The 23,777-nt window shown below is 40.2% G+C and overlaps 2 protein-coding genes and 1 long non-coding RNA gene across 3 annotated transcripts; 1 reads left to right on the forward strand and 2 right to left on the reverse strand.

The window, feature by feature from the left end:
- Window positions 1-2,125: 2,125 nt before the first annotated feature.
- LOC122761347 (rhodopsin-like) lies at window positions 2,126-3,356 on the reverse strand. Its single transcript, XM_044016559.1, has one exon. The coding sequence runs from the start codon at window positions 3,315-3,317 to the stop codon at window positions 2,187-2,189; it is 1,131 nt and encodes a 376-aa protein (XP_043872494.1). The 5' UTR covers window positions 3,318-3,356; the 3' UTR covers window positions 2,126-2,186.
- Window positions 3,357-6,164: 2,808 nt separating this feature from the next.
- Window positions 6,165-22,797, reverse strand: LOC122761348 (G protein-coupled receptor kinase 5-like). The gene is made up of 16 exons (XM_044016560.1): window positions 22,690-22,797; window positions 21,540-21,629; window positions 20,732-20,844; window positions 19,820-19,897; window positions 19,471-19,568; window positions 19,279-19,371; window positions 17,432-17,495; window positions 16,646-16,786; window positions 14,937-15,127; window positions 13,964-14,001; window positions 13,306-13,395; window positions 11,461-11,669; window positions 9,112-9,249; window positions 8,157-8,294; window positions 7,958-8,089; window positions 6,165-7,872 (listed from the first exon to the last, which is right to left on the reverse strand). The coding sequence occupies exons 1-16, from the start codon at window positions 22,739-22,741 to the stop codon at window positions 7,783-7,785; spliced, it is 1,755 nt and encodes a 584-aa protein (XP_043872495.1). The 5' UTR covers window positions 22,742-22,797; the 3' UTR covers window positions 6,165-7,782.
- On the forward strand, window positions 18,737-22,850 carry LOC122761350. Its single transcript, XR_006358546.1, has 3 exons — window positions 18,737-19,060; window positions 19,302-19,367; window positions 22,790-22,850. It is a non-coding gene; the product is annotated as an uncharacterized LOC122761350 (long non-coding RNA).
- Window positions 22,851-23,777: the final 927 nt, after the last annotated feature.

The raw sequence follows: 23,777 nt of genomic DNA on the forward strand, positions 1-23,777 counted from the left end.
ACTTATTAATCGATTAATTGTTTCAGGTCTAGCTTCAACTACAGATTATTTTCATTATAATTACATAATCAATAGTTTGGATTATAAAATTCAGAAAAATGTTGATTGGTGTTTCAAATCAGAGCGCTTTTTTTAATAGTAATAGCAACACATATACAGTATGCACCTGAGATTTTATACACACTCGCATTTAAATACCACAATCATTGCAGTTTGTTTGTTTTTTGATGTAAATAAAAAAATAAATGAAAATTAGGTTGTATAAAGGTTTCTTTAAGGTGGGGTTCTTTCATGAAAAAAATGAATACACTATAACCAAAGTAAGTTGTGTTAGTTACTTGGCTCTTAACTGGGTATGTTCACCTGTTTCAGACGCCGATTCACTAACGTGTGTCTCGACAACATCTGCGGGTACTTGGTGGAGCTGCAGTCCCTCAGCCCAAACTCTGCCCTCCAACAAACCATTGGCAACTTCAAGTCCCTGCAGGCGAAGCTGGAGAAACTCCACTGACGTCACTAACGATTCTCTGTCGTCATTCAAGACAAAAGGACAGGTGACCCTCGGGATCTCACGCTGTTGGCCTTAATGTGCAACACTCGATTTAAAAAACAAAACAAAAACATGGGTTATCAGCGCACGTAACATGATGTTTTCTCCTTCTCTTCAGTTGGGATGTGTTAGAGCTTATTAAGGTACAGTGGAAGCAGGAAAAGATGGAGCAGAATGACAAAAATACATTTTATAACTTATTTAATGCAATTTGTATTCGTACAACTTTGGAAAGGAAGATGCTGTTTTGCCGTTATTTGCATCGTGCGCGAATAGCGTTGTGTGGTATTACATGAAAACATTACCATTAATTCAGAATTTTACAGATTAGTTTTTGTTAAATGATAATGCACTTGATGAAAATTAATTTGGAATATTTCAATATATTTGACACAGGCAAAAATACTGGTATAAGTATTTTCAAATAATACTTTTTTCTTTGGCATAATACCCCCAAACAACTTCTGTTCTGAATGTCTGACTGTAATTATGTACATAACGTGGCCATAATGTCATCCGTTCTGCCAAAACATCACTCGCACATAAACATAATTTTCATGTGTATTATTTACGGTGAGCATTTTTGTCTAATGCACTGAACTGTGCTGTTGTGAGTGTGTGTGTGTGAGTGCTTTTGTATTGAATGTAGAACAAGTTTTTAAACATGGTGCAGTTTCTCGGCGCTACACTGGAAAAACTCTGGCCTGCGTTTGAGGGGGAGGAAAAAAAAGATAAAAAAAACATGTTTTTTAAAAAAAAAGAAATAAAAGTTGTCATTGCTTTTGTGGATAAGGATGTATCGATAACACTATATAGCAACTACAACAACCTCTCATTCTTGGGTGTACGTTTGTTTCGTTTTTATAAATAATTTCAGCAGAAAGGAGGATTCGGGGCACCGAGTGTTGGTAATGTGACACTGCAGGGGGGGTCCAGTAATGAACCCAACTGCCGTCACTGTTTGCGTTTACATAATTATCTTTAATCTGCAAACAGCACTCGGGTTTCTCATGCTCATTAGCAACAATACAGTAATTGCTTGAGGGCCTTTTCTCCAATTAACTGTGCGCAGTACCCAACAATTATGTTTAATTTCCAGCCTCATGAAAAATAAAATAATTCCTGCTTTGACGATGGAGTAATTCCTCTTTTAATTTCACAGTAAGCTGCGTTTTATACCTTTTGTTGTTTTACGTCTTTGAGTTAGTCCTTCACACGTTATATTCACCTTATTGTCCTGACTAGAAAGACGGAGCAGCAGCAGAAAAACATATAGTTTGAATTGTTTTTTTTTTATCATAATCACATCATTTGTAGTCATTATCTCTTACAATTTTCTGCCAAATTCAATAATTCACACAGTTCTTGAAATATATTTTACACATCTCTTTATAATAACAAATAATAACATTACAAAGTGCATCGTTGTTGAGATTCAAAATGCATTGAGATGTAAGTGGAAATGTTCAAGTATAAGAGTCTATTTCACGTCATTTAAACAGCTAATATACAGCAAACATTTCTGATAGTTATTAGTTGACAGAGAATGTTTGAGTCGATATGAGAGATGGTCGTTAGAACCATGTGCATCACTTTAATATTTCTATAGTGAACAACAACAGTGCGATCTACCCGTTTACCTTTTACATGAGCAGGAAAGCTTTTTCACGCCGTACAGGAATATGTAGGGGATTATGCATGTGTAAGAGGCTGCTATGTAGCTGGCCACCTCCACCACTATTGATGAGGTGTGGATGCTGTTGGTGATGCGTAGAAGCAGATGAGTGAGCCAGCAGACCAGGAACACACTGGCAACAGCCACCACACTCTTAGCTGCTCTCACCTGAGAGCTTGAGCTGGCGCTGGCCTTAGCTGGCTCTCTGACCCTGGAAACGTTTGGTTGAGCTCCAACTTCACTGTCTGCGTTTGCTTCCTTCTCAGCGGCAGGGCTGTGATCAGGCAGTCCACCGTTAGGACCGGTGGAAGGAGGCACCCCTGTATAAACGCTGATGGGTGAAGAACAGTTGTCATCTCCAGAAGTGCCTTGTCCAGAATCACAACTGACTGATCCTTTATGATTAATGTTTTCAGTGTTCTTGTCTTCCTCTTTAACAGCCTCCTTGGTGGCTGAGTTATGACTCTGTATACGTCTCTGGTTTAGCAGCAGAGTGACAACAATTTGGCAGCTGGCGAATACAATCCCAGCAACAGGGAGCGCATTAGCCAGGGTCAAATAAATGATCTCGTATGTTTGCTTTGCAAGTTCATCAGGGAAGACTTCTATACAGTCCTCATGGCTCTCATTTCCTCCATCGATTTGGACGAAGAAAAAATGTGGGATGCTGAAAACCAAAGCCACCGACCAGCTCCCAGCAAGCAGGCAGCCCACCAGGCACAGGCTGTCCAGCTTCACCGGTGCCCCACCGCGCTTCAGCGACCCAACCAGCTTCTGGTGCCAGTAAGTGCTGATGAAGAAGGTTGTGAAGATGCTGCTGGTTTCAGAGAGGTCAGCGCAAAAACGGAACACGCCACAAAAGGTTTCCCCTAGGAACCACCGGCCGGCAAAATCGGCTATGGTGTCCGGAAGATCCACCAGGTAGTTGGTGATGAGGTTGGAGATGGCCAAGTTGATGAAAAGGACCTCGTTGGTGCGGATGCTGGAGATCTTCCCAGGCAGGGAGCGTATAGCCAGCCAGTTGTTTCCCAGGATCCCAGCGAGAAACATGAGACCTCTGATGATGGACTCAATCAGCTCCTCTGCATCCATTGCTCCACAATATTAGATGGCAACTTTTATGTTTCATGAAAGATGTAATACAGCCTTACACTCTCTCCCCAGTATATCACATGGAATGCTCGAGTCCTCTGACATTTATAGAGGAGGGTAAGAAGCCTGACCCAATCAGTCGCATCTAATTTTGTTTTCCCTCGTGGATCCTCGTTCATGTGGTCCCACTGAGACGGAGGTCGGAAGATATCGACTTGGTCACAGTACAGCTGCACAAAGTGAGAGCTTTCCCCTTCCTCCTCTTCAACATACAATGTCATTTTTGTTATATTACTCTAAAATTTCATAGAAAATCAACAATAATAGTAATATCAACCCTTTGGGACGGTTGTGTGCATTTTACATGCTTTTCACTCTTAATCTTTTTGGCTGTGTTTATGCATATGACATGATTTTTGGCAAGATTGTGTATTTCTCTTTGATCGTCTCATCATTTCCAGCTCAGTTCCTACAGTAAGGCTAGAATACAATTGTTACACTCCTACAGTTAAGAGCCCAAAGATTTCATGTGCCACTGAAATCTGATCCCACTTAATTTCATTTGATTATATCTGGTTGTCAATCTGGGCTTTTGTCTTAGAATTGATCATTTTTACTACTCTCCACCAGATGGCGTCGTTTTTTGGACATAATGTGGAGAAAAAAAAAACTTTCTAATTCCACTAGATGGCACTGTCACAGTCCCCCCTCCGTCTCATTGACATATCTCAGGTTGGAATAATAATTATAATAATAATTAGGTCAGATGTAGGTGATATAAAATCAGCTCAATGAAAGTAGGATATAATAATATATAATATTTATTTTTATTTTTTTATTAGCAGCACGAGTGTGACTAATATTAGAACCATAACCGTTACAATTAATAAGTAATGATAATAATAATAATAATGAACTAGCAGTATTTAAAACAAGTTTACAGAGTGCTTTACCACGCAACACTATGACACATTTCTACTGCTATATAAATAATTATAACTATCTTATTAACCTTGTTATGTTATTGCACTGTGATAATATGATTGTGTTAGTGATCATGTTAAATATTTACAGTATAATATTGTGTATACTAATATCTTATTACTTTAACTGTACAACTTGCGTATACTATTTGTGCATTTATTTATTTACTTATTTATTTATTTATTCCATCTGTTTTTATTCTGTAGCTACTACTAACTGTAACACCCGAATTTCCCCCACGTGGATTATTTCTGGTGAGTGATCACTCATGGTGGATACAGATATATACAGATATATACAGTATATGTATATATCATCTAATTCTGAAGAGAAAAAGGGGATGATAATTCAGAGTGTAGTATCGATGATCTCCGTCAAGATCCACGTCATTCACGAGTCAAAGCTCCACCTTTTGGTTGACTTGGGGGGCATCTGGTAGCAGGAGGTGGGATTCAAATCTTATTTTGTTTTTTTCACTGTGTGTGTGTGTGTGTCAAATATTCACTCTTTTATATTCTGGGTTAAATAAAAAAAAAAATGACACTGAAAAGTTGAACTCCTTATTAATGATGTCTGCCAACAAACTTCAGAGGTCAGCTAGTTTGTTCTTCTTCAATATAATATTGTTGCTATAGATTATCTTTATTGTGCAAAATAAATAAATAAAAGAGTTATAGCTGTGATGATGAGTGGGGTGAGATACCATTCTCTTGTCTCTTATGCCTGTCACTACGTCAAATGACTGGCTCTTACATTGTGACCATTGGAACAGACCAAAAAGAATATGAAATGAAGCATGTAAAGGGCCATGTATATGCAACATGCATAGCATTTACATTCTGAAAGTAAAAATGCTGTAGAAATACAAGCGTTTTTAGCTGCGACATTTCCTGTCCTGTGAATAATTCAAAATAAAAGTCTAACTTTGTTTCACTAGTTAAATGTTGCAAAACTGAAATGTTTGGTCTGTATTTGCAGTAACTTTGTAAAGTGCTCCACAGATCCTGAAAATTGTCACTATATCAGACTTTGAATTGACAATTTTAGTTAAAAACACGACATTCTGAGACAACTTCTCTGTTTCCGAGGTCGTTTTTCATCTTTGTCTTCTTTGATCTGTCATTTGAGCTCAAGGGTCAACTGGAGCTAAGCTGCGCGGGTTTGTGGACCAGCAGTAACAGCAGCAGCAGCAGTAACAACAGCAGCAGGACTTGTGTGTGGTGTCGTGCGACCTCAGTGAGATGTTGCACAGTCTTCATCACCAGGTGGCGCTGCAGCCCTCACAGGAGTAAGGATAGTACTCAAGGTTCTACCTACATTGTGTTTGACTGGTGCAACATTTAGGGATGTAGATTAATAAAAGGTTCCAAATCAAAACTTAAATTCTAAACGATGCAATCAGCGAATCGTAGTGGCTGCAATTAACATCTATTTTTGATTGCCCTTATAAATAAATGTACTGCATAGATATAAGAAAAAAAAAGTGGTAGAAGTGAAGTCCCTCCAACCACTGTTGCTCATGGAAGGTGAAAAAGTAAAAGGTCCAGGTGTGTTTGCAGCCCTGTAAATTAAGACCTTTCTTTTTTCCCCAAACCATATTGAGGGCCTGTCCTCCACCTTTTTTCACATATTGGAAGTAATTCATATCCTTAAGTTTAAATTTAACTCTATCTCTTTGTGGAAATCTGGAAATCTAACTTTGAGATGTACAATATCACCACAGTCCTGACCTTCAAAAACCCTGTTCAGCTCAGTGTGAACTGTCAAAATATGGAGACACATTAACACAATTGAACTAAAGGATTTCATTAACAGCAGCTTTACTGTTTAGTTTTTTTATTATTTAAAAAACAACAAACACTGGCAGTGAAACTGGCTGGTTAACATGGTTATAATTATATGAAGGAGCTTCATATACTGTGTTTTATATCACAATTAATGTTCTTTACAAACAAGATTTGTCAAATGTATAGAAATAAAGTGTATGTAACAGACAGAACAGTGAAATATACATTAGATAAAAAACAAACAAACCAACAAGTGCTAATGTAGAGTAGCTGTAAAGAAATGATTCGTTACAAAGAGAGGAACAGGATTTGTTCTCCCTTTGTCTTCTGCTGCTACAGTGGAACGGTGATGGTGGTGATGGAGGTTTTTAGCGGCTGTGTCTCAATTCAGGGTCTGTATCCTTCATCAGCTGCATTGATCGGCCAGAAGATGTCAAAATGGTCATCCCATGGTCAAGAGGAAGGGAAATTGGCTTGTAACTGGAAGGGTGCTGAGTAGTAAAGATGGGTGTCATTTTGGCCAACTACAACATCTCCAAAAAAAATAGATAATCAATCACAAACCCTGGCACGCGAGAGGTGGACTTAACACGACGACTACAGCCACCAAAGAGCAGCTGTCTCTTGATTTGAGTTTCATCACTAGATCATCGTCATCCTCCTGGACAACTACAACAAGCAAGTTTGTTGACACGTTCTTGTCACTCATTGGTGTGATTGGTTCTAGGACAATCCGAGGCATTTTCATCGACGTCTGTTGGTCACGCCTCTTTTTTCAGCGGAAAACTTGGCACTTTTGTTACACGTGACACATTTTCCATAACATCAGTGACGTTCCGCGATGTTTGCACGCGTAAAACTAATGAGCGTGTACAAATAAAATGACAACATGGAAAAAAGAGATGTGTCTGAGTGCAGAGGCGTAACTTTTAAGTAGGGCGGAGCTACAGGTGATTCAGGTATAAGTTCTGCCACCCCTTGCAGTTGCCTAACTGTGACCTAACCCTTATCATGTGATTCTTTTATTTTATTTCGCTGCTTAGGCCCTGTGATGGACTGGCGACCTGCCCGGGGTGGACCCTGTCGAGTCCGCCAGTGATTTGCTGTCACTCTGTTTTGGCCAACTTCCTGGCGCAATAGAGGCGGGCTTAATGCAATGATGACAGAGAAGCGACGTCTAGCTACTTTGGCAGTCACTGAAGGACAGCCATCTTTGGATTCCTGGCTGGTGGTTAGTTAAGTGCCATTACTAGATCTATAGATAACCATCACTCCTACAAAACTAAATGAAGCACGTTTTGTTGACACATTTTCCGGCGCGCCGCACGTGTCATCCGGATCATTGGTGGTTTCAGGTCTATCCAATTACGTGCAGAGGCATTTGATCTCTATCTCCACTGGTGACGCCCCTTAGAAGCAGGAGGTGACTAAGAAATTGTACTTCTAAAAGCTTCTTCCAAATGAGGCAAATGTGAAACTACACATGGATCCTCCGTAGCTATCCCAGAAATCCCACATATCCCACAGGTGTTTGCATGCCAGATATGGAGCTTTGTGAGTTATAGCCCATTTTGTAACGTGACGTCTGGTTGGCTGTGGCCAGAGACGGCAGACTCCTTATACCGCAAAGTGTGCAGACCTTGAATTGAGACACAGCTAGAGTCCATTGATGACTCTGTCTGCTGTGACAGTCTTCAGAGGGTCGTACTGACGAGTCCTGACTTCATGTAGCTTTCACTGGGCAACAAGCTCTGTCTGCTCTCCTCTGATGAGTCTGAATTCTGCTGTTGGACGAGAGGTGGAGGAGAAACATTCAGCTTTCACTCGACAGCCGTGTCTGTACACACATTTTTGAGGAGAACTTCTTACATGTCTGCGGCGGAATCGGTCCAGCAGACTGCGTTTGGGGCTCTCGGGGGTCTGTGTCCAGTCCAGATCTGGAGTTCGAGACCCAGAAGGACCGAAAACATTCAGCTCCCGGAAACATCCTGTCTCTATCATCTACGGGGGAGATAGCAAGACCACTTAGCGGTTTGTTTTTTTTCTTTTAATAATATGATGAACCCACCTCATTCTGCCAGGTTATAGGAACACTGCCTGTGTTAAACTTGGAGTAGAAGCTGTTGTCCATTTGGTCCAGAGTGACTCCTTTCACTGAGGAAAACTCTTCAATGTCTTGTACATCACTGCAATACACCTGTCTGGGCTACATGAGCAAAAACATACAGTCAACACACGTCTGTAATGAGTTGTTTCAGTTCATCATCCAAATCTAAACATGTGTATATGTGTGTAATCACTGTAGCATACATAATTCACAATTATCCACAAGTTTGCTTCTACACATGCTTATTAATGTTTAGCGTGGTTCTATATATAGTCGGATTATCATCTCAGAGTGTTGTAGTCAATCTGCAGTCGTGGTAATGTACAGTCAGTTTTTGTTGTGATGGGCAGCACCATCTTGTTCTTTGGAACAAACCAGTGGAGAGTTGTGAAAGAGTGTTTACTCCAGTCTGGTATGTAAAGATGAATTTCACTGACATGCATGAGAGGGGGAGGAGTCGTCCATTTGTTGCATTCTGCAGTCTTACCATTAGATGGCACTAATTCTCACACACTGTATTGGAGCCAGATTTGGTAGTTGTTTTTGCAACCAGCGTCGTGTGGGCCCTCACAGCCGCAGCCCCACCTACAGGCCGGGTAAGCCCTGGTGTTCTGGCCGAGTCACTTATCTCACATGTGAAGTTTAATGCAGATTTAAATTTTAAGTTACAATGCACTTCCTGTGTTCAGGGAGGGTCTCTGGTCTCACATCTGAAGTTTTAATCAGATTGGTGATTGGTCAGTGTATGCCAATGTTACGGGTTACTTCCTGTCTGGGAAGACCTACTTCCTGTGTGCAGGTCATGGTCAAAACATTTCAACTTTTCATCTTGGATTTCATTCATTCATTAGTCTCACGACATATTACGTCTTGAGACTAATGAATTCAGACGGGGGGGAATCGTCAGGGTACTTGCATCAGGTTTGAATGGCGGATTGACAAGTCCCGCCTCCAGCATTCTGAAGTTGATTTTTTTGAAGAAAGGATGAAACTGTACATCTTTCCCCTTTGAACCATGGCAGCCCAACCTCTGCTTTGGGTCCTTGGTCAGCAGCTACAATAGAAGGAGAAAGAAAAATGACATTTTATTTATTTGTTTATTTTTAAAGGATGTATTTGTGCAAGAGAGATTAGGATTATTATTGTAGCCAATGGGAATTCATTCAGAAAATAAAATGATATAAGTTGGAATGAATCATTGAATTGCCTAATATACATCATTTTAGGTTAAAAAGAGTTTAAGTTCATCATCAATACATGTTAAAAATTAAGTTAAAACAATTGTCCATCAATGAAGTCATGATATTACTCAGTAAATTAATATTGGGTAATGTTTATTGAAACGTTGCATTTGATATGTTAATTTGTTGATTGCGAATGTTTAACATGTTGAACTTTGTGAGAAGAGGAAGAAATAGTCACATGAATGGGATGTGATTTTATTTTGAAAGGGAGAGTGAGAGAGAGAGACGCTTCCAGGTGAAACTAACTGTTTAATTAAAGTCTGTCACCAGTTTCTGTTCGAGTGTTCGAGTGTTCGACCAGGACACTTTGAGAGATTTTATGGTGACTTTTCTGTGAGTTTGCATGGATTACTCAAGAGAGAAGAAGAACGGAGTTAAGCTAACTGCTAACCTAGTAGCGAGTGATGCTGCGCGAGACCATGCTAACGAGCTAACGAGCTAACGACCAGTGACAGCAGAGTCTGTGTGGATTTAGCCGACATCGTCAGCTACGTGAGTCTCTTCCTCCTCATCATCTTTCCTCCTGCTTCTGTCGACCACACCTGTGGAGTAAGTTACCGTCTCTCTGTTTTGGCTCTTGTGGTAAAGCGGCCATTGTGTTTTGGGCTACAGCGCACATGAGCTACACTTGAACTGGGTATTTAACCACATTTCGTTTATTGACGGCTATTCTCTTTTATTTTGGCCTATAAAGTTTATTGTTCACATGTTTCATGTGAAGAAGATGTGTAACTGCTGAACTTAATTTGTTGAGTAAATACTTCACTATTTTTTGTATATATAAGAACAGTTGTGGATACTAAGAATCGGAGAAATAAAAAAAAAAAAAATGAATAAAACGATTTAGAAATAAAAATAAAAACAATTGTATTAAACAAATATACTAATACTTAATAGAGAAGTTCATAGTGTTGGAAAAAAACATCTCTTGGGCTAGCCATTGTTAGCAACACTAGTCAATAATGACGCTTTACATGGCATTCTCTGCACACAAAACAAGCTTGCTTAAAGTTAAGCAGTACTATGTGTACGACTAATTTAATGTTCTTTAATCTATAGACGTGCTATTAACGGTGGAAGTAGCAGTGTTAGTTTGGTGACAGCCGTCTTGTAATTCCATGTCAGGATTGGTGAGGTTGCTTTGAGTCAGAAATCCAAGTTCCCGTGTAAGGACGCCCCATGACCTCGGAAATTTGAGTTCCGACTACAAATGGAATGCAATTAAATGGCAAAGAAAGAATCCCATACACTGTTTTGGTCCTAGACCTTCATTAGGCAAATTAAGAAAGAAAAAGTAAGTAAGACAGTTTATTTTGGTTTGCTCCCAATGTGAAGCCTTGAGACTGGCGATTTGTGCCGGGACTCAAACAGAAAACCAAAAATACCACAAACTCACTATATTCTGCTCAATCAAGCAAATTCCAAATCTTGAGGCTTCAAAACAGGGTTTTGTTTTTCAACTGGAAGACTAAATCCTCTCTCTATATGTTGTACATGATTACAGGGAACAGGTGTTTAGGAAAGCAGTAATCCGCTAACCTTACTTTATCATTATCATCAAGTCATTCTTGGATCCAAACTCTTACTTTATCTTACTTAAAAAGTATATGCACATATCTCTAAAATCATCTATGTAGTCTTCTGTTTTGAATCCCCAAGATGTACAATTTGACAAGGTACAAGCTGTCAATCACACCAGTGTCCACTCATACAGTATTTGCTCTGCTTTTTCTTGTATTTTCCTCAGAATTGAAGGAGACCCGATTGAGACCATTGTAAATGGAAGCTAAGTTTCTCATAGACCTTCATTCAAACCTCCTGCAGTGTATGTGTGATATGCAAAGTCAATTTTTGGAGGAGTTGAATCAAAGGTTTTAGCTCTCTGGAATCTCATATCCAAGCAAAACAGGAAGTGGAACTGAGATAACCTGCAATGATTGGATGAAATCAAATTATAAATGTAATCAAAAGGAAGGAGATCTTGCATATCAGTTGATGATATCAATCATTTGAGCACTCACCAAAGAGCAGAGGTCTTTTACGTCATGGCTGAATTTGTTATTATATTCTTCCTGTTGCTTTTTTATCCTTCGCTCCATCTCCGAGGTATTTGGATGCTCTCCTCGGGCCCTGAGCGGCGGCTGTCCTGCAGTCATTTCATAAATCAGACAGCCAAGGCCCCACCAGTCTGCACTCATGCCATAGTGATCGTGGCTGATCACCTCTGGAGCTGAAATGAGTGTTCAGATCAATAAATAGTGTCTGCTCTGCTGCAGAGTGCATGGCACATTGTGATGAGGGTTTATTTATGACATCTGGAGATTTCCATCACCAAACACCAGTGTAATCCAGGTGAATTTTCATTGTTGTGATCATCGTAATGCAAAAAACTATTAATATAATATAAGTAAGAGAAATGCTGTCTAGTTTGTTAACATATGTTAGCCTACATCTTTTAGTCTTACAAGGTCATCATCATTTATAATGATCTAATTTAAAGGACCATTGAGTAAGAAATAGTAACATCTAAAGGTGAGACGGCAGATTGAGGACTCCACTCATCTCCTCCCTTTCCCAAGTGTGTCGGGGAACTACAGTGGCCTTTTCATACTGGAAAGGATGCGGTTCTTCTTTGTTTGCGTTGTAAACCTCCACTTCAAAGTGTCAATTCAGCCTGCTGTAGAAATATTGTGAGGATAGTAACGGTTCTGTGCATGTGAGCTTGATCTCGCGTTCCATTCTAGTAGCTGTGATTTCTCACCTGGAGTTCATCAAGGACAGTTGTTTGTCCTTGTATGAGGTACCAGCGGACATCCTCGCATAACGCCAAGGAAGTGTCCACAGTTACCCTCTTCTTTATTGTTTAATTCATTCATTGTCTACTGCTTTATCCTCTGCATGAAAGTCGCTGGAGCCAGTCTCTTGGTACAGCCTGGACAGTCAGAGATGGACAACCATTCACACCTACGGTCAGGTTAGAAATTCCAATTCATTTCTGTAGGTTTTTGGACTGTGGGAGGAAACTGGGCCTCTGTCGGTCCGGGTCGCAAACCCGTGCTACCAAGTGGAACATGTTGTGCTACAGGGAGAATGTGCAGTCGGCACATAAGGTCTGCACAGACTCGAGGGTGGGGGTGCTCACCTATCCACAGAACGGGTGAGAGGGTGAATGAGTCGTGGAACATTGCGAGATGTCAGTTGTGGCGTTAGAGGAATATTCCAGGGTGTTTTTATGGAGAGGTTATTGACAGTCTGAGGACAAGCAATGATGTAACCAGGAGCCTACACCTAAACACATGTTACTCACTGTGTTGCACAAAAAGTGCCGGTTCTCCCCTTATCCATATGAAGCATGTACGTCGGTATTATGAAATCACAAAATTATGAAAATCTCCAGTAAATGAAAGATACCAGAAGATGTTAGTGATGTTCACATCTATTTATTTATGTATTTAAATATTTTGTCTATATCAAAACAACTAAAAACTGGACCTACAACTTGTATCTTTAGATTATCCTTAACATTTCCAAAAATTATTTAAGTGTCAAGCACACAGTCCATATTATTTGGTGTATCATCTGCCTGATAGATATTGTTCTTCTTTAACAATAAATAATTATCATTAGACACTAGATGCAAACACTAGACTCTTGTGAGAATGAGTGAACACAAGTAGTGCACCCTGAAAAACTATTATGTTGGGCCATAATAATGAATTGGACGGATAAATAACGGCATCTTGTGAGGAGTACACAATAAAAGTGGGACCAGACAGTACCAGCCCACTAGTGCTGCTTTAGACTCATAGGTTCTCTTTCGACTTTGGCTGGACATTCATGTGATGTGTCATTAGTGTGGTACGTACCCATATATCCCAGTGTGCCCACCCTGCCTCGCACCAGTCTCCCCTCAGACAGCCTCACAGCCAGGCCCAGGTCAGAGATGCGAATGTGTCCTTTGTGGAGAAACAAGCAGGAAAGAATCCACTGAAATGGTTTCATAGTTGACATATTTGCCTTTATGACTCTCTTTAGCCTGATGGACTGTACATCCCTTCCCTCAGGCTTCTCTGGTGGTAAAATAGTTTGCTTAGTTAATACAAAACGTGTGCACGGCGTTCCCTGAGCTCTTTGGATTTGTAAACACAAAGAAAAAAAAAGTAAAAAACAAGGCGGCTCCTGTGAAGGAACAGGTTTCTTAAAATAGATACCACGCCTGAGGCACTCCGCCTTTCACTTCCTCAAGCTGCCTTTGTTTGCACTCGTGTCAAAATACCAGCAACTGTTTCCTTCTTGGTAGACATGTCTGATTGGCCACGTTTGGCAGAACTTGAACTGTTGTCGTGCATCTCATTCCAGCTAGCTAAAAATAGCCACATCAGAAAGTGCTGTGAAAATATTGATCGTGTTCCTTCTGCACAGCATGGAATGCGTGATCTGATTCAAGGTTATTATGGGGCATTTATCTCTTATTGTACACTAAGCTGAGAACAAACCAAGGGTGTTAAGTGTGGCTGTACGTACCATTGTCATCCAGTAGAATGTTTTCTGGTTTCAGATCTCTGTAAAACAACAGTTTATTCAGTGACCATTAAAATGGCAAAGTGATGACACTGATGGCGCTTTTCCATCATACAGTTCGAGCACGACTCGGCTCGACTCTGTTTGGTTTGCTATCAGTTATGTCGTTTTCCATTACTTCATAATAACTCGACAACGTGGGCGGAGTCGCCATAGCGCGGCTGCACGGAACTGCAGTGATGTTGGTTTATACGCGGCACAAAAACAAACGAGTGACGGGCAAAGCAGTTGTTTACGGTGTAACTGAATCATTAGAATCAGTTGATTTAAGAAGATTTGTTCACAGAGCCGTTCCAGAGTACTTCCTGCATGACCGGACACAGTCACTGAACTGAAATACACCTGAACATGCTTGTGACTTTCAACAGTGCTGTCACTAAATACACCAGACTCCTCTGTGAAATATGAAGATTTTAGACATTTCCTTTGCTAAATGTTGGAGATTAACACATGTTTTAGTATTTTTAATTGATCTACAGTTCAGCATTGATCAGTTGGATTCTTGTGTAGGACGACACACTTGACTCTTCCATTGACAACACTCTCTGACCAATCAGTGGCCGGCAGTCTGTTGACATCACATTTTAGTATCCGCTCAGCTCGCTTGGAGCCTTACCAGAGCAGGTATCAGTACTATCTCCAACGGGAAAGCAAAAAAAACCGAGTAGTTTCGAGCTGAGTCATGCTAGAACTGTATAATGGAAATGTGTCATTAGATGCGTTGTTTGAGCACCTGATTTGAGCCACTTAACAAAAAGCTAACATGATAAAATCAGTCTATAACATTGTAAATATCTTCTACATCTTATCTTTCTGTTAGACAGACGTTTTCAGTTGTCTCATACTACCACACAAACCCCCCCTCCCTTCTATCACCTTGTGTCATAATGCATTACCAATGTGAAAATACACTGACCTGTATACTATTGACTTCTGGTGGAGGTGAAGTATACCACAACAGACCTCTGCAGCATAGAAACATACTCTGTTTCTCTCCAGGCCGGGCTCGCCGATGTTATAAATGTGAAACCTCAAGTCCCCGCCGCTCATCATGGTCAGAACCATGCAGAGGAAGTGCTTGGTCTCATATGCATATGCCAGATTCACCTAAGTGGAGAGCCAGGGAGTGCATGTATTAAAAAGCATTGAGCCTTAAGTGTCAGCCAGTCACATAAAAAGACCAATACGAACACACACACACACACATACATATCTTTCTATAATAAGAACACCCACTGAAACTACCCAAACTTTACAATGTCCAACATTTTCCCTTAAAAGATGTCATGGAATTGTTAAGTATTGATGTCTTGAACTGAAGCATTAAATGAGAGATGAACATGAAGAAGCTTTGGACCGGGGGTGTCCAACTCAAGTGTCCAAGAAAGTGGCCAGATGAGGTCAAATAACATGACATTCAGTACAAAACAAACTTATAGATTAAATTAAGAAACAAATCTGAGATCAGATTTGGAATTAAAAATGTGTCATGATAAGGTATGTTAGTGAATGATAAAATGAGTTTACCCAATGGAACAGCCTCAGAATGTAAAGGAGAGGTAAATAATTTATGAATGATCTTCCATCTAAATCACTATACTATACTATAATGTAACCGGATTTCCTCTGAGTCACGTGAATCTTAGCCAATAATTACCCTGTTGAGACGCATATTGTCAGCTCAAATATAAGCCTGCAAATGGGAAAAACAAAAACTTCAGAGTAAAGAATTGTGGAGTTAATACTTTATACTGTTTCTGTCAAAGGATGTAAAACCTCGGCGCACAAACACATGGGAAATCTCTTTTTTTTTTCAATAACAAAATATGAGGAAATGAAGTAGAGAAGAACAAAAACAGAGATCAAGGAAGAGAGCGACAGACTGCAGCTAAACCAGCTCTGTCACCAAAACGGTGACAAATTGTGAAAAATGTTGTTCATATGTTTGTTAAACTGACAACTCCTGTGTGCCATCACACAGAGGAGACTTCAGTGGAAGAATCTCAATGTTGATTGGTTTTCATGGCATTGTATAAGATAGTCTGTGCATTGACTTTGTATGTAAACTCGCCGCTCAAGGAATTCACACTGCGTTTATTGTGAGCGCAGCATTAGAACAAGACACAAACCCTGAATTATCCCTTTAACCAGCAGAGCAACATTCTACCCTGATGAAGAATCAAAATGAAAGTGAAAGAGTCTGCTCTCAATGGGAGGAAAACTGCAACAGTTAGTGATGTCAAATGGACACAATGTGTGTTTCCATAAACCTGTTTATTTTGAAGATATTTTAGATTTATGCGGAAATAAACATTTAAAAAAAAATTAAAAGTAATTGTAAGAAGCAAATATTACTGTAATAATATAAATGCCACCACAACATTTACTCTAAATGTGTCATGCATTTTAATGGATGCCAGAAAACCAACCAAGGATTTTTCATTTTTCACTGCAAAAGAGGATTTTCAGTAAAGTAAAAAAAAAGCCTTGTTCCTCGGAAATTGTTCTTATTTTTTAGCCTTCTGTGGTGAAGAGACAAAATATTTGACATTTTATCAAAAGTTGAATGGAAACCAGGTTACAGCAAGGACACAAAGAGCCAGAGGTCAAAGGTCGTCATCTCACCACAAATCGACTGTCCAGCCCTTCCAATATCTCTTTCTCGTTCAGAGCCATAGATTCTCCTCGTCGCTTCTTCACATGGGTTTTCTCCAGTTTCTTGCAGGCGTACATCATTCCTGTGGCCCGCACCTGACACGCCCACACCTGAGACGCAAACGCAGTATGAGCAAAGACGGGAAAAATGGACAAATGTGTCCTCAGAATCAAAAGCAAATGACGTTTGAATTATGGAAGCTTACTGGTGAAAAAGGTTGGTGTTTTAAAAGAAGATTTAATTTAATTTAATTTAATTTAATTTAATTTAATTTAATTTAATTTAATTTAATTTAATAATTTAGTGCATAACTTTTAAACATAAATACATGATTCATTGAAACCACTGTCTGAGAAAGTGAAAGTTCTAGCATTACTCGGCTTGACGCTACTCGATTTGATATCAAACATGTCGTTTTCCATGACCACCATACATAGTTCCTCCTCAACTTGCTGCAATGTTGCTTTTGGTGTAAATGAATCATTAGAATCAGTTGATTAAGAAGATTTGTTCACAGAATCGTTCAGTACTTCCTGCATGACCGAGGCACAACAGAATCCGTCTGAACGGGTTGTGAATCGGCGACAGCACGGTTTTCAGTGCTCAATATACCAGACTCCTCTGTTCAATATTGAGATTTGAGAAATGTCCTTGCTAAATTAAGTTGGAGATTAACGCATGTTTGGGGATTTGAACTGATCTGCATTGTTCGCTTTGATTCTGAAGGTTAAAGGGAAGTGACTGTGACCTCTTACCTCTCCAAAGCCTCCTTTCCCCAGAAGGCTGTACTGTCTGAATTGCTTCTTGCTGATGGGCTGCCTTGAAGAAAAAGAAAACTTGTTTTCATTCTCAGTCAATTATGCATACTCGAGGAAAGTCTAAATGTGGCACTGAGTCAACAGTAATTGCAGTGAAGTACAAGAAGATAAACCAGCTCCACAACTAACTGCTCTCCCTCTCTCTCTCTCTCTCTGTATTCTCATCTTGAAGGTTGCGGGATCAAGATCCAGTTTTCGAGGCTACCCTTATATCATCACCATTATTATTGCGCTATAATTAAAAGTCGATATCATTGACTGTATAAACTTGTGACTTGATACAGTTGTTGTGTATCTGCTCCTGGTCTCTCTCTCTCTCTTCTGTCTCTACCTCATCTCCCTCTTCCTTTCTCTCCCCCCTTTCTGTCCCCCACCTCTCTTCTGTCCCCCATTTTCCTTTCACCTCAACCGGTCGAGGCAGGTGACCGCACATCTCTGAGCCTGGTTGAGATAATGTATGTTATGATTTGGCGCTATACAGATAAGATAAAATTGAATTGAATTGAATTCCATGTTTGTGTGTGTGTGTATGGTGCACACACACACACACACACACACACACACACACACACACACACACACACACACACACACACACACACACCATCTTGTGCTGTCACAATTTATTCAAAATTCAATATTAATTCAAACTTGGGGTGCAACTGTAGAGTTTGGAGCTGTAATGACCTGCTTGAATTGCATGCTCCAGTCCTATGTAAGCACTAAGACTGTTTGAAGTAGTAGCTGTTAGGATCCAGCAGATGGCGCTTGTAGAGTCTCCTACTATAGAACATGTATATTCGACCCCAGACTGTTGGGACTTCTTGTTTGAACAAAAATTGATTATCGAGCTTGGACCGGGTTCGGTCAAGTGAATTGTCATGTGAATTGTCATGTTATTTTAGTTAAAAGTAGTAAATATAATAATAATGGTGAATTAAAATGGCATTTTTTAGTTGCTTCATTGGAATTATGATGTAAACATTTAATGAATGAATAAATAAATGTATGTATATTTATATGAGTAAAAATAATAATAATGATGAGTAGAAACTGAAAAGTAATTTGCCGCTTCAGAACTTGAGGTTACTAGAGGTTACTACTAGTTACAAGAGTTAATAAAGAAGAAGTGAATGAAATTTGCTGTTCAATTCTGCAAAAGAACAGCTAGAACAAGGAAACGTGATAATTATGTCAAACTGAAATGTTATAGTTGTGTTTTAATTTACAGTGTTTATGTGCAAGTGAAAATGCAAACAAATAACACACATTTATTTCACACTATTTCTCTGCAGACTTCATCGCAAAATCCACACAGGACTGAGGCAGAAAAGGCTCCAATGTCTTGTATGTTCTTGCAACGCTGTCAATCAAATACTGGTTCCACCGTTCAGAAAGTTCCTCCAATCATCATGCAGAAGCCCAGCGTACGTGTCCGCCCACTGATTCATTGACCCCCAGAGAAGCTGAGCTTCCCTGGATGTGATGAAAAACCCATAGAGAACAACTAAAGCTGAGCTTCCAGGGGTTTTAATGCGGAGGCTGCTACAGGAATACGAAAATCACGTAAGATGATCCGTCATTCGTGATAAACAGCCGATTCTGAATTAACTAGTGACACGTTCCAATCACGTTCTATGTAAATACAGTGCACATGACGACATTTTAGCGGAAGCTGAGCTTCGTGTATTGTCTTAGAGCAATTGCAGCCGGTCATATGGGATTGGCTCCAGCACCCATGTAGAGATAATGAATTACGGCTCATTATTAACACACACACTGACCTCTCCAACATCTTCCACTGCAGGAACCGGTCGAAGAACATGCTGTCCTGGTACTGGATGAAGGGCTCTCCACTCAGGTGTTTGTGCAGGTCTCTAATCCAGTGAACATAGAATGTCATCATTGTTCTCACACACACACACACACGTGCACAGGTACACACAGCGTTAGTAGCAGCTTGTAGCTGGACTCACTCGGAGCATTGGTGAAAGACATCCACACACGGATCCGCCTCCATACTCTGAATACAGCTTTCTCCATGTTTCAGCAGGATAGGGATGCACTGACTGGACTGAGGACACATGGAGGATTATTGACTCCTTGGATCATTTATATCCAGATTATTGACACTTTGATATTAATCATTCATTATTCAGATTATTGACATAAATGAAACTCCAGGTCATCACTTTACTTGTATTACTGGCACTTTAGTAGTGTCAGTTATTACATATTCTCATTGAATGCATTCAATTAGAAACAGTCTAATAAACATGATTCAGTGTAAGCAATGGAAATGAGTTTTTCATGCATTTTTCAAACCTGACTCATTAGGAATCTCTGAATGATGTTGATGCCAGACTCTTTCCTGTCCTCGTCCGCCTTGGTCTCAAACGCGTCCTAAAAAGAGAGCAAAAAGAAATGTAACAAAACAGAGTGTGTGCCCTTGACCACAACCACATGAGATAAACCTGCTTCAGACCCATATTGTCAGACCTAGTATAACCCTTATGGGGCCCACATGGTCTGGGTATCACAGTATGATGTGAGGTTATTCTAGTTCTGTGCTATCAAACACAGAACATAATTCAGCTGTTGCCCCTCGTGATCTCTCCCCCCTTTTTGTCCCCTCACCTTCCCTCTGTCCTTCATTTTTTTCCCTTTTACCCCAAAGGTTCAAGGCAGATGTTTTTGAGTTTTTTGAAAATCACCCTGAAAATCAAATTTTTTGCATGTCAAGTCATAATTGCTGGTGGTTCATTGTCTCTGTCCGCTGTTGATGTGAGATTGAATGCAGAACGATGAGCGAGTAACATTCAGTGTTCAGGCTCACCAAAGAAAATGACTAGGACTGTCTTTGCCCAAGATCCCAGGAACAATCACTTGCTGCAAATCAATAAAAGTGGCCGCCATGGGCGAAGCGGCTCTTAAAAGCTGTGTCACCGCATTCGGTCCTTGAATTTGAGGGAATTGGTCCTGGAAAGCCCTTGAAAGGTACTTAAACTTGATGTCAACCAAGGCATAGGAACTCTACTTATTGTGTTAACAGAGCCCATTTTCACATAATGGTCACATAAATAATGTTACATCTGTGCTGTTTGCAAAGACCCTGCAGAGGCTGAATAATAATGTAAAATTACACAGCTTTAAATCCAGAGATGTGACGGCTATTGACCAGTCAATATGTCTCAAAATCACTGTCTTTGACAAACATGTAGAGAAGTGATAGAGTACCAAGGCATTCTGGAGGGACATGTAGTTCTGCAGATCAGGACGACTGCGACAGAAGAGCTGAAAGAGTCTTTTGCCGATAGGCTGCCTCACACACACACTGTAGTAATCTCGTTCTGTCGAAGAAAAGAAGAAAACTTTGTGTGAAATCACGCATCGACACAGATCATGTAATGATTCAGGCTGCTGTCACTAATCTTAGCCTTTTACTAACTTTTGACTCTCTGTTTGAATTTGCCGTCCTTCCTGTCATGAACCTGTTCAGTGAGCTGATAATTCACCGTCAGTCTAACAGAGGACCGCCTCTTTGTGGAGTTCTGGCATCCTGACTGGATGACGTTCTGTGCTGTACTAGAAAAGTTTCTCCTAGATTTACTGTAAGAGTCTGAGACTAATACTGCGTTCCATTTACATCGGAACTGGGAAGTCGGACCTGGGGGGGGGTGCTCCCCTAAAGATTGCTCTGTGTTAAGGTCTCCACAAGAACAGAGAACAAAAATATGTTCTTGTGGAGTCTGTCAACGCCTTAAGACCTCGGAAATTCCAGGTTCCGACTACAAATGGAACGTAGCATGAATTCAGATAAACTGGTGAAAGAAAAGGCAAAATTCTTTGTTCTTCCATGAAAAAACGTTTTTGTTGTATTTCAAATGTTTGTGTTGAAATTCTGCTTCTGCATTTAGTGTTTTTTCATACGCAAATTAAAAATCGGAAGAACATGTTCACAGCAGCTTAATAACCCCACCCCCACCCAAAACAAAACAAAGCAAAATAAATGCACTCATACACACACACATACACACACACACACCAATGTTCATAGCCAGGTCCGTACACTGACTGATGTGAGGAAAGCGAAGCATCTCCTTCCATTTCCAGCTTCTGCCTTTACCCCCTCCACCTGCAGACAGACAGACAATAAAAAACCGTCTTATGTTGTGACATTTTATGATGAAAGCCCAAATGATGACAGAGCTCGTCAGCAGAGTGTCATAAACATGCATGTGTGCAAGCGTGCGCCCGGCCCTTCAGGTTTCAAACAATGAATGCTCGTCTACAGTGCATAAACTATTAATAGCTCCAGGAACAGGAATGCAAAGCTTGTGGGACCACATTACCCCACAGCCTAACTTTCATACTGCCTTTTAAAGATAAGATCTAAACACGTAACAGCACATTTAAAGTTATTTTGCGACGAGAGTCTGGTTTTTCTTTCATTTTTTTGTCAGACAACAGATAACGTGACTTTACCACAGATGACAAAATAAACCTAGAAATGCTAAGAGCGAAATGGCACCAGTATGGATTCATCTAAAAACATGTATATTCCAGGGGTCCTGGAATGGGAGGCCTGAGGGTCTGTGGCTCACTACGAGGGGTTCCAGGAAAGATTTTCCAGATTTATCCATGAAAATAATGATGATATACAGTCAGAGAACACTGGATATACAGAAAACACTTGAGAGAGAGCAGAGCAGCAGATAAATGACTCAAGGGGCATTTTAATTAAAGCTGTTTTCAGTTGAAGGTTTGAATAAAATGAAATGAATAAAAAATCAGCTGGAGGTAAGAGCTGATTATTCCAAAACACTGTGGCAAACAAAACAACTTGTAAGACCTGATTTAAAGAGTTTAACGACGACAATTAACAGAAGAGTCAATTTAGTCCGTATTTATTTTTATTTTTCTAATTGGCTCAGGAAAAACTTGACAAATCTGTGGCCAGTTTCAGCTTCACCAGCTCTCGTCTTTGGGCACCTCACAGATTTTCGCAATATTGTCCTCACATCACCCAACCAAAACATGCACCTGCGCTCCTTACAAACACATGATGTAAGCTCAGTGACCACCTGTCACATGTGACATCCCACCACACTCTCATCGAGTCCCTAAAGAGTGAGACGTTGACGTTTTTACACATGATTCCACGGCAAATTCTGTAAAAAGAATCCATCTCTTACCTTCCCTGGCTTTAATAAGAGCACTGTTTGCCACCATGTTCTCAATCTCCATGGAGAAGCGTGTGTTTGGCCTAAAGTTTGTCTACTTGTCTTTAAACAGCAGCAGCACATGCACCGTGGGAGAAAATCAGAGCTCATCAGCAGCAGCCACAGTAAACAGCAGCAGTCCAGTCGGTTGAGTTGCAGCGATGAGGTGTGTCTAACCTGCACTCACTGTGACTCACTAATGAATGGAGATGCAGGTGTTTTTACTGACAGCACACACCAACCACAGGACGCTCCCATGTCATAGAGGCGGGACAATTATCTACACGTAACATGTCTCCAATGTGAGGACGTATTACAGAGGCTGACATGTGCTTTGTCCTTCCATCACTCGCTCAAAGACCTTTCGTTACACTCAGAGCTAAAATGACTGAAAGATGCAGTTTTCTTTTCTTTTATTCAAGGCACACTTGTGGCTACTGCAGCATTCTGCAGTGATGGTTTGCACTCATTTGTTTTCCACTGATCATTTAACAAAAAGAGGGTGGGTGCTGACACCTGGTGGACAGATAAAGTCAATACAATTTGTCTACTCATAAACAGTGGTGAGACTGCAGTGCTCAAAGTGAAATACACCCACACACACACACACGGGAAAATGCAGGCTCATTCTCATTTTCCAGCAGAGCTTTATCATCTATTTTTATCTATTTTTGTAGAAAAAACAAAACAGAAATCCTGCTATGTTGAAGAAGACCTGACATTAGTGATGGAGACCAAAACCTTGATTTACTGACGTTATAAATGAAGAATGAAAGTTTCTCATGAAGTTGAAGATGTTGGAATTACCTTCTATGATTAATTACATTAATATCACGGCACCCCTTGCTTTCTTGAATTTCAAAATAAAACCGTGGAGAGTTCCCTGAGACACATGTACTCATAGTTTTTCTAGACTGTAAATGGTTAAGGGCCCGAGATTGTGATCATTACATTACATTACATTACATTAAATGTCATTTAGCAGACGCTCTAATCCAAATAAGTGCATTTCAACATGTGGGTACAAACAAGAGCTACAAGTAAGTGCTTCAACTAAGTCA

Source organism: Solea senegalensis, unplaced genomic scaffold (genome assembly GCF_019176455.1).
Source record: "Solea senegalensis isolate Sse05_10M unplaced genomic scaffold, IFAPA_SoseM_1 scf7180000014635, whole genome shotgun sequence".
Lineage (NCBI taxonomy): Eukaryota > Metazoa > Chordata > Actinopteri > Pleuronectiformes > Soleidae > Solea > Solea senegalensis.

What these genes read in the sequence shown, in the direction of transcription:
- LOC122761347 (XM_044016559.1), bottom strand. Translation starts at nt 3,317, where the DNA reads ATGGATGCAGAGGAGCTGATTGAGTCCATCATCAGAGGTCTCATGTTT.
- LOC122761348 (XM_044016560.1), bottom strand. Translation starts at nt 22,741, where the DNA reads ATGGAGATTGAGAACATGGTGGCAAACAGTGCTCTTATTAAAGCCAGG. An exon ending in AGAGATTCCTAATGAGTCAG is followed by an intron (nt 19,569 to 19,819) that starts GTTTGAAAAATG and finishes ATGTGTCCTCAG; the next exon opens with TCCAGTCAGTGCATCCCTAT. An exon ending in ACCGATTCCGCCGCAGACAT is followed by an intron (nt 7,873 to 7,957) that starts GTAAGAAGTTCT and finishes CTCGTCCAACAG; the next exon opens with CAGAATTCAGACTCATCAGA.